General features: G+C 41.5%; 1 protein-coding gene across 1 annotated transcript in view; it reads left to right on the forward strand.

Annotated features, from left to right (window-relative positions):
- The window catches only part of ugt5d1 (UDP glucuronosyltransferase 5 family, polypeptide D1), a 21,785-nt gene extending 10,811 nt beyond the window's left edge, over positions 1-10,974 (forward strand). The window contains exon 4 of the mRNA XM_061931127.1: positions 10,103-10,974. Coding sequence (XP_061787111.1) covers positions 10,103-10,678 — 576 coding nt within the window. The 3' untranslated portion in view covers positions 10,679-10,974. The remainder of the gene's footprint in view (positions 1-10,102) is intronic.
- Positions 10,975-11,204: the final 230 nt, after the last annotated feature.

Consider the following 11,204-nt stretch of genomic DNA (forward strand, 5'->3'; position numbering starts at 1 on the left):
GCTAGACTGTTCTTAGACTAGACAGGACAGCTTATACCAAAGATAGGACAATTCTTAGAATAAATAAGACAGAGCCTAGTCTAGATAGGCCAGGTCCTTGCTTGGAATAAATAAGAAATAGGACAGCTACTTAATTAGAAACATTTCGAGACGAGATAGAACAGCTGTTAAACTAAATAGGACAACTCCTAAACTCCTGGACTAGACAGCTCATAGACTGGATAAGGCTTAAGGCTATATAGGACAGCTCCTACACTGGATAAAACAGCTTTGAGACTAGATAGACCAGCTATTAGACTAGGTTGAACAGCTATTAGACTAGGTAACAACTCCTTTGGTCTCTTCAGCGGAACTGGACTGTCCTGGACTCGTCCCTCATCTGAGTAGACTTCATCAGCACAGCTCCTGGACTAAATACGACACCTCTAAGACGAGCGAAGACTGCTTTTAGACTAGATAGGTCGGCTAGATAGGACAGTTTCTAGACTAAATAGGACAGCTTCGAGACTAGGTAGGAACGTTCTTAGACCAGATAAGACAGCTCTTAGACTAGATAAAACCAGCCCATGGAATAGATAGAATCTGCTATTAGACTAGTAAAACAACTATTTGGCTAGACTGTTCTTAGACTAGAAAGGAGAGCTTCTACCAAAGATAGGACAATTCTTAGAATAAATAAGACAGAGCCTAGTCTACATAGGCCAGGTCCTTTCTTGGAATAAATAAGAAATAGGACAGCTACTTAATTAGAAACATTTCGAGACGAGATAGAACAGCTGTTAAACTAAATAGGACAACTCCTAAACTCCTGGACTAGACAGCTCATAGACTGGATAAGGCTTAAGGCTATATAGGACAGCTCCTACACTGGATAAAACAGCTTTGAGACTAGATAGAACAGCTATTAGACTAGGTTGAACAGCTATTAGACTAGGTAACAACTCCTTCGGTCTCTTCAGCGGAACTGGACTGTCCTGGACTCGTCCCTCATCTGAGTAGACTTCATCAGCACAGCTCCTGGACTAAATACGACACCTCTAAGACGAGCTAAGACTGCTTTTAGACTAGATAGGTCGGCTAGATAGGACAGTTTCTAGACTAAATAGGACAGCTTCGAGACTAGGTAGGAAAGTTCTTAGACTAGATAAGACAGCACTTAGACTAAAAAAAAACCAGCCCATAGACTAGAAAAACAACTATTTGGCTAGATGTGACAGCTGTTGGACTAGTTAGGACTGCTCTTAGACTAGAAAGGATAGCTTCTACCAAAGATAGGACAATTCATAGGATAAATAGGACAGTTTCTAGACCAGATAGGCCAGCTCCTTTCTTGGAATAAATAATAAATAGGACAGATACTAAACTACAACAATTTCTAGACGAGATAGAACAACTGTTAAACTAAATAGGACAACTTCTAGACTCCCGGACTAGACAGCTCATAGACTGGATAAGGCACCCCTTAGGGTTATATAGGACAGCTTCTAGACTGGATAAAACAGCTGTGAGACCAGAGAAGACTGCTATTGGACTAGAAAATTTGCCCCAAGACTAAATAGGACAGCTCCTACACTAGGTAGGAACATTCTTAGAATAGAAAAGACAGCTCCCAGACTAGATAGGATAGCTCTTGCAAAAAATAAAACTGATCCTAAACTAGATTTGACAGCTCATAAAACTAGTTAGGACAGATAGGACTCATCCGAGCAGACTTCATCAGCACAGCTCCTAGACTAAATACAACACCTCTAAGACTGCTTTTAGACTAGATAGGTCGGCTTGATAGGACAGCTTCTAGACTAAATAGCACAGCTTCGAGACTAGGTAGGAAAGTTCTTAGACCAGATAAGACAGCTCTTAGACTAGATACAACCAGCCCATAGAATAGATAGAATCTGCTATTAGACTAGAAAAACAACTATTTGGCTAGACTGTTCTTAGACTAGAAAGGACAGCTCCTACCAAAGATAGGACAATTCTTAGAATAAATAAGAGCCTAGTCTAGATAGGCCAGGTCCTTTCTTGGAATAAATAAGAAATAGGACAGCTACTTAATTAGAAACATTTCGAGACGAGATAGAACAGCTGTTAAACTAAATAGGACAACTCCTAAACTCCTGGACCAGACAGCTCATAGACTGGATAAGGCTTAAGGCTATATAGGACAGCTCCTACACTGGATAAAACAGCTTTGAGACTAGATAGAACAGCTATTAGACTAGGCTGAACAGCTATTAGACTAGGTAACAACTCCTTCGGTCTCTTCAGCGGAACTGGACTGTCCTGGACTCGTCCCTCATCCGAGTAGACTTCATCAGCACAGCTCCTGGACTAAATACGACACCTCTAAGACTAGTTAAGACTTATTTTAGACTAGATAGGACAGCTTCTAGACTAAATAGCACAGCTTCAAGACTAGGTAGGAAAGTTCTTAGACCAGATAAGACAGCTCTTAGACTAGATACAACCAGCCCATAGAATAGATAGAATCTGCTATTAGACTAGAAAAACAACTATTTGGCTAGACTGTTCTTAGACTAGACAGGACAGCTTCTACCAATGATAGGACAATTCTTAGAATAAATAAGACAGAGCCTAGTCTAGATAGGCCAGGTCCTTGCTTGGAATGAATAAGAAATAGGACAGCTACTTAATTAGAAACATTTCGAGACGAGATAGAACAGCTGTTAAACTAAATAGGACAACTCCTAAACTCCTGGACTAGACAGCTCATAGACTGGATAAGGCTTAAGGCTATATAGGACAGCTCCTACACTGGATAAAACAGCTTTGAGACTAGATAGAACAGCTATTAGACTAGGTTGAACAGCTATTAGACTAGGTAACAACTCCTTCGGTCTCTTCAGCGGAACTGGACTGTCCTGGACTCGTCCCTCATCTGAGTAGACTTCATCAGCACAGCTCCTGGACTAAATATGACACATCTAAGACGGGCTAAGACTGCTTTTAGACTAGATAGGTCGGCTAGATAGGACAGCTTCTAGACTAAATAGGACAGCTTCGAGACTAGGTAGGAAAGTGCTTAGATGAGATAAGACAGGTCTTAGACTAGATGAAACCAGCCCATAGACTAGATAGAACAGCTATTAGACTAGAAAAACAATTATTTGGCTCGATGTGACAGCTGTTGGACTAGTTAGGACTGCTCTTAGACCAAAAAGGATAGCTTCTACCAAAGATAGGACAATTCTTAGGATAAATAGGACAGTTTCTAAACCAGATAGGCCAGCTCCTTTCTTGGAATAAATAATAAATAGAACAGATACTAAACTAGAACATTTTGTAGACAAGATAGAACAACTGTTAAACTAAATAGGACAACTTCTAGACTCCTGGACTAGACAGCTCATAGCCTGGATAAGGCACCCCTTAGGGCTGTATAGGACAGCTTCTAGACTGGATAAAACAGCTGTGAGACCAGAGAGGACTGCTATTGGACTAGAAAGTTAACCCCAAGACTAAATAGGACAGCTCCTACACTATGTAGGAACATTCTTAGAATAGAAAAGACAGCTCCCAGACTAGATAGGATAGCTCTTGCAAAAAATAAAACTGATCCTAAACTAGATTTGACAGCTCATAAAACTAGTTAGGACAGATAGGACTCATCCGAGCAGACTTCATCAGCACAGCTCCTAGACTAATACAACACCTTTGAGACTGCTTTTAGACTAGATAGGTCGGCTTAATAGGACAGCTTCTAGACTAAATAGGACAGCTTCGAGACGAGGTAGGAAAGTTCTTAGACCAGATAAGACAGCTCTTAGACTAGATAAAACCAGCCCATAGACTAGATAGAACAGCTATTAGACTAGAAAAACAACTATTTGGCTAGATGGGAAAGTTGTTAGACTAGGTAGGACTGCCCTTAGACTAGATAGGACAGTTTCTACCAAAGATAGGACAATTCTTAGGATAAATAGGACAGTTTCGAGACCAGATAGGCCAGCGCCTTTCTTGGAATAAATAATAAATATGGCTATATAGGACAGCTCCTAGTCTGGATAAAACAGCTTTGAGACTGGAGAGGACAGCTATTAGACTAGAAAAAATAGCCCCTTCACTAAACAGGACAGATCCTAGACTAGGAAAAACAGCTACTAGACTAGATAGGGCCGCTATTAGACTAGAAAAACAACTATTTGGCTAGATGGGAAAGTTGTTAGACTAGGTAGGACTGCCCTTAGACTAGATAGGACAGTTTCTACCAAAGATAGGACAATTTTTAGGATAAATAGGACAGTTTCTAGACCAGGTAGGCCAGCGCCTTTCTTGGAATAAATAATAAATATGGCTATATAGGACAGCTCCTAGTCTGGATAAAACAGCTTCAAGACTGGAGAGGACAGCTATTAGACTAGAAAAAATAGCCCCTTCCCTAAACAGGACAGCTCCTAGACTAGGAAAAAAAGCTACTAGACTAGATAGGGCCGCTATTAGACTAGAAAAACAACTATTTGGCTAGATGGGAAAGTTGTTAGACTAGGTAGGACTGCCCTTAGACTAGATAGGACAGTTTCTACCAAAGATAGGACAATTCTTAGGATAAATAGGACAGTTTCTAGACCAGGTAGGCCAGCGCCTTTCTTGGAATAAATAATAAATATGGCTGTATAGGACAGCTCCTAGTCTGGATAAAACAGCTTTGAGACTGGAGAGGACAGCTATTAGACTAGAAAAAAATAGCCCCTTCACTAAACAGGACAGCTCCTAGACTAGGAAAAACAGCTACTAGACTAGATAGGGCCGCTATTAGACTAGAAAAACAACTATTTGGCTAGATGGGAAAGTTGTTAGACTAGGTAGGACTGCCTTTAGACTAGATAGGACAGTTTCTACCAAAGATGGGACAATTCTTAGGATAAATAGGACAGTTTCTAGACCAGGTAGGCCAGCGCATTTCTTGGAATAAATAATAAATATGGCTATATAGGACAGCTCCTAGTCTGGATAAAACAGCTTTGAGACTGGAGAGGACAGCTATTAGACTAGAAAAAAATAGCCCCTTCACTAAACAGGACAGCTCCTAGACTAGGAAAAACAGCTACTAGACTAGATAGGGCCGCTATTAGACTAGAAACACAACTATTTGGCTAGATGGGAAAGTTGTTAGACGAGGTAGGACTGCCCTTAGACTAGATAGGACAGTTTCTACCAAAGATAGGACAATTCTTAGGATAAATAGGGCAGTTTCGAGACCAGATAGGCCAGCGCCTTTCTTGGAATAAATAACAGATATGGCTATATAGGACAGCTCCTAGTCTGGATAAAACAGCTTTGAGACTGGAGAGGACAGCTATTAGACTAGAAAAAATAGCCCCTTCACTAAACAGGACAGCTCCTAGACTAGGAAAAACAGCTACTAGACTAGATAGGGCCGCTATTAGACTAGAAAAACAACTATTTGGCTAGATGGGAAAGTTGTTAGCCTAGGTAGGACTGCCCTTAGATTAGATAGGACAGTTTCTACCAAAGATAGGACAATTCTTAGGATAAATAGGACAGTTTCTAGACCACATAGGCCAGCGCCTTTCTTGGAATAAATAATAAATATGGCTATATAGGACAGCCCCTAGTCTGGATAAAACAGCTTTGAGACTGGAGAGGACAGCTATTAGACTAGAAAAAATAGCCCCTTCACTAAACAGGACAGCTCCTAGACTAGGAAAAACAGCTACTAGACTAGATAGGGCCGCTATTAGACTAGAAAACAACTATTTGGCTAGATGGGAAAGTTGTTAGACTAGGTAGGACTGCCCTTAGACTAGATAGGACAGTTTCTACCAAAGATAGGACAATTCTTAGGATAAATAGGACAGTTTCTAGACCAGGTAGGCCAGCGCCTTTCTTGGAATAAATAATAAATATGGCTATATAGGACAGCTCCTAGTCTGGATAAAACAGCTTAGAGACTGGAGAGGACAGCTATTAGACTAGAAAAAAATAGCCCCTTCCCTAAACAGGACAGCTCCTAGACTAGGAAAAACAGCAACTAGACTAGATAGGGCTGCTATTAGACTAGAAAAACAACTATTTGGCTAGATGGGAAAGTTGTTAGACTAGGTAGGACTGCCCTTAGACTAGATAGGACAGTTTCTACCAAAGATAAGACAATTCTTAGGATAAATAGGACAGTTTCTAGACCAGGTAGGCCAGCGCCTTTCTTGGAATAAATAATAAATATGGCTATATAGGACAGCTCCTAGTCTGGATAAAACAGCTTTGAGACTGGAGAGGACAGCTATTAGACTAGAAAAAATAGCCCCTTCACTAAACAGGACAGCTCCTAGACTAGGAAAAACAGCTACTAGACTAGATAGGGCCGCTATTAGACTAGTAAAACAACTATTTGGCTAGATGGGAAAGTTGTTAGACTAGGTAGGTCTGCCCTTAGACTAGATAGGACAGTTTCTACCAAAGATAGGACAATTCTTAGGATAAATAGGACAGTTTCTAGACCAGATAGGCCAGCACCTTTCTTGGAATAAATAATAAATATGGCTATATAGGACAGCTCCTAGTCTGGATAAAACAGCTTTGAGACTGGAGAGGACAGCTATTAGACTAGAAAAAAATAGCCCCTTCACTAAACAGGACAGCTCCTAGACTAGATAGGGCCGCTATTAGACTAGAAAAACAACTATTTGGCTAGATGGGAAAGTTGTTAGACTAGGTAGGACTGCCCTTAGACTAGATAGGACAGTTTCTACCAAAGACAGGACAATTCTTAGGATAAATAGGACAGTTTCTAGACCAGGTAGGCCAGCGCCTTTCTTGGAATAAATAATAAATATGGCTATATAGGACAGATCCTAGTCTGGACAAAACAGCTTTGAGACTGGAGAGGACAGCTATTAGACTAGAAAAATAGCCCCTTCACTAAACAGGACAGCTCCTAGACTAGGAAAAACAGCTACTAGACTAGATAGGGCCGCTATTAGACTAGAAAAAACAACTATTTGGCTAGATGGGAAAGTTGTTAGACTAGGTAGGACTGCCCTTAGACTAGATAGGACAGTTTCTACCAAAGATAGGACAATTCTTAGGATAAATAGGACAGTTTCTAGACCAGGTAGGCCAGCGCCTTTCTTGGAATAAATAATAAATATGGCTATATAGGACAGCTCCTAGTCTGGATAAAACAGCTTCAAGACTGGAGAGGACAGCTATTAGACTAGAAAAAAATAGCCCCTTCACTAAACAGGACAGCTCCTAGACTAGGAAAAACAGCTACTAGACTAGATAGGGCCGCTATTAGACTAGAAAAACAACTATTTGGCTAGATGGGAAAGTTGTTAGACTAGGTAGGACTGCCCTTAGACTAGATAGGACAGTTTCTACCAAAGATAGGACAATTCTTAGGATAAATAGGACAGTTTCTAGACCAGGTAGGCCAGCGCCTTTCTTGGAATAAATAATAAATATGGCTATATAGGACAGCTCCTAGTCTGGATAAAACAGCTTCAAGACTGGAGAGGACAGCTATTAGACTAGAACAAAATAGCCCCTTTACTAAACAGGACAGCTCCTAGACTAGGAAAAACAGCTACTAGACTAGATAGGGCCGCTATTAGACTAGAAAAACAACTATTTGGCTAGATGGGAAAGTTGTTAGACTAGGTAGGACTGCCCTTAGACTAGATAGGACAGTTTCTACCAAAGGTGGGACAATTCTTAGGATAAATAGGACAGTTTCGAGACCAGATAGGCCAGCGCCTTTCTTGGAATAAATAATAAATATGGCTATATAGGACAGCTCCTAGTCTGGATAAAACAGCTTTGAGACTGGAGAGGACAGCTATTAGACTAGAAAAAAATAATCCCTTCACTAAACAGGACAGCTCCTAGACTAGGAAAAACAGCTACTAGACTAGATAGGGCCGCTATTAGACTAGAAAAACAACTGTTTGGCTAGATGGGAAAGTTGTTAGACTAGATAGGACTGCCCTTAGACTAGATAGGACAGTTTCTTCCAAAGATAGGACAATTCTTAGGATAAATAGGACAGTTTCTAGACCAGATAGGCCAGCGCCTTTCTTGGAATAAATAATAAATATGGCTATATAGGACAGCTCCTAGTCTGGATAAAACAGCTTTGAGACTGGAGAGGACAGCTATTAGACTAGAAAAAATAGCCCCTTCACTAAACAGGACAGCTCCTAGACTAGGAAAAACAGCTACTAGACTAGATAGGGCCGCTATTAGACTACAAAAACAACTATTTGGCTAGATGGGAAAGTTGTTAGACTAGGTAGGACTGCCCTTAGACTAGATAGGACAGTTTCTACCAAAGATAGGACACTTCTTAGGATAAATAGGACAGTTTCTAGACCAGGTAGGCCAGCGCCTTTCTTGGAATAAATAATAAATATGGCTATATAGGACAGCTCCTAGTCTGGATAAAACAGCTTTGAGACTGGAGAGGACAGCTATTAGACTAGAAAAAAATAGCCCCTTCACTAAACAGGACAGCTCCTAGACTAGGAAAAACAGCTACTAGACTAGATAGGGCCGCTATTAAACTAGAAAATAGCCCCAAGACTAAATAGGACAGCTCCTACACTAGGTAGGGACATTCTTAGAATAGAAACGACAGCTCCCAGACTAGATAGGATAGCCCTTGCAAAAAATAAAACATTCTAGCCTTGATGGGACGATTCTCACAATAAATAGGACAGCTCTTAGACCAGATAGGACAGCTCCTAGCCTAGTTAGGAGGACAATTCTCACAATAAATAGGACAGCACTGAGACCAGATAGGACAGCTCCTAGCCTAGTTAGGACAATTCTCACAATAAATAGGACAGCGCTGAGACCAGATAGGACAGCTCCTAGCCTAGTTAGGACAATTCTCACAATAAATAGGACAGCGCTGAGACCAGATAGGACAGCTCCTAGCCTAGTTAGGACAATTCTCACAATAAATAGGACAGCGCTGAGACCAGATAAGACAGCTCCTAGCCTAGTTAGGACAATTCTCACAATAAATAGGACAGCGCTGAGACCAGATAGGACAGCTCCTAGCCTAGATAGGACAATTCTCACAATAAATAGGACAGCTCTTAGACCAGGTAGGACAGCTCCTAGCCTAGATAGGACAATTCTCACAATAAATAGGACAGCTCTTAGCACAGATAGGACAGCTCCTAGCCTAGTTAGGACAATTCTCACAATAAATAGGACAGCGCTGAGACCAGATAGGACAGCTCCTAGCCTAGTTAGGACAATTCTCACAATAAATAGGACAGCGCTTAGCCCAGATAGGGCAGCACCTAGCCTAGTTAGGACAATTCTCACAATAAATAGGACAGCTCTTAGACCAGATAGGACAGCTCCTAGCCTAGTTAGGACAATTCTCACAATAAATAGGACAGCGCTGAGACCAGATAGGACAGCTCCTAGCCTAGTTAGGACAATTCTCACAATAAATAGGACAGCGCTGAGACCAGATAGGACAGCTCCTAGCCTAGTTAGGACAATTCTCACAATAAATAGGACAGCGCTGAGACCAGATAGGACAGCTCCTAGCCTAGTTAGGACAATTCTCACAATAAATAGGACAGCTCTTAGACCAGATAGGACAGCTCCTAGCCTAGATAGGACAATTCTCACAATAAATAGGACAGCGCTGAGACCAGATAGGACAGCTCCGAGCCTAGATAGGACAATTCTCACAATAAATAGGACAGCTCTTAGACCAGATAGGACAGCTCCTAGCCTAGATAGGACAATTCTCACAATAAATAGGACAGCTCTTAGACCAGATAGGACAGCTTCTAGCCTAGTTAGGACAATTCTCACAATAAATAGGACATCGCTGAGACCAGATAGGACAGCTCCTAGCCTAGTTAGGACAATTCTCACAATAAATAGGACAGCACTGAGTCCAGATAGGACAGCTCCTAGCCTAGAAAGGACAATTCTCACAATAAATAGGACAGCTCTTAGACCAGATAGGACAGCTCCTAGACCAGATAGGACAGCTCCGAGCCATGGACTAAGAGTACAGTGACTGGGATGAATGAGACTATTCATGAGGTGTTTGTGATGTTTACGTACTGACTTCCTGTGTGACTTGTAGGTCATTTGGCGGCACAAAGGACCTCGGCCTTCCACGGCGGGCAACAACACCCTGATTGTGGACTGGATGCCCCAGATGGACCTGCTGGGCCACCCTCAGGTGAAACTCTTTGTGGCTCACGGAGGAACCAACGGACTCCAGGAGGCCATCTACTACGGCGTCCCCGTCCTGGGCATCCCCTTGTTCTTCGACCAGCCCGACAACCTGCTGCGCCTGCAGGAGCGAGGCGCCGCCAAGATCCTGGAGCTGGACCAGCTCACCCAAGGCTTCGAGGAGAGTCTGAAGGAGGTCCTCCACCAGGACGGCTACAGGCGGAACATGCAGAGGCTGTCGCGTCTGCACCGGGACCAGCCCACGGCGCCCATGGACCGGGCCGTTTTCTGGGTGGAGTATGTGATGCGCCACAAGGGGGCGCCTCACCTGCGCACGCAGGCCTACGAGATGGCGTGGTACGCGTACTACGGCCTGGACCTGGTCCTGGTGCTGGCGACCACCGCGACTGTCCTGCTGCTGTCTGCTGCGGCTCTCTTCAGGTTCCTCTGCTGCAAGAAGAAGAAGAAAAACAAACAACAATAACTTTGTTCCAAACATGTGGTGGGGAAATCAAATACTGTACAAAGTATTCATATTTACTTGTAATATAACATCAAGTTCCTCAAAGTGTGGCCTGGCGGCCTTTTGTAGCCCACAGACTGAGTGAAAAAAGATTTAAAAAATCAGAATGGAATGACAATAATTGATAATAATATACATATTTACCTACAACACAAAGCTGACACAAGGTTTTGTCTTTAAATATGTATAAAAATCTGTTTTTAGCTTTTTTTTTTAAATAAAAAAAAAAGTGGAAAAATTTTAGATTTGAAGCTCTAGAAATAAAAATTAAATGTAATTAAACATATAAGCAAAGTTAAGTTAGTTAGTTAGTCGGAAAAAAAAAAATATATATAAAACTACTATTTTGGAATCAATTAATTTGAAAAATGAAAAAAAAGTGGAAAAGTTTAGATTTGAAGCTTTAAAAATAAAAATATATATAATTCAAATATAAACAGAGTTAATTAAGTTAGTTAGTCGAATAAAAAAATATATAAAACTACTA

The sequence above is a fragment of the Nerophis lumbriciformis genome, linkage group LG37 (assembly GCF_033978685.3).
Source record: "Nerophis lumbriciformis linkage group LG37, RoL_Nlum_v2.1, whole genome shotgun sequence".
Lineage (NCBI taxonomy): Eukaryota > Metazoa > Chordata > Actinopteri > Syngnathiformes > Syngnathidae > Nerophis > Nerophis lumbriciformis.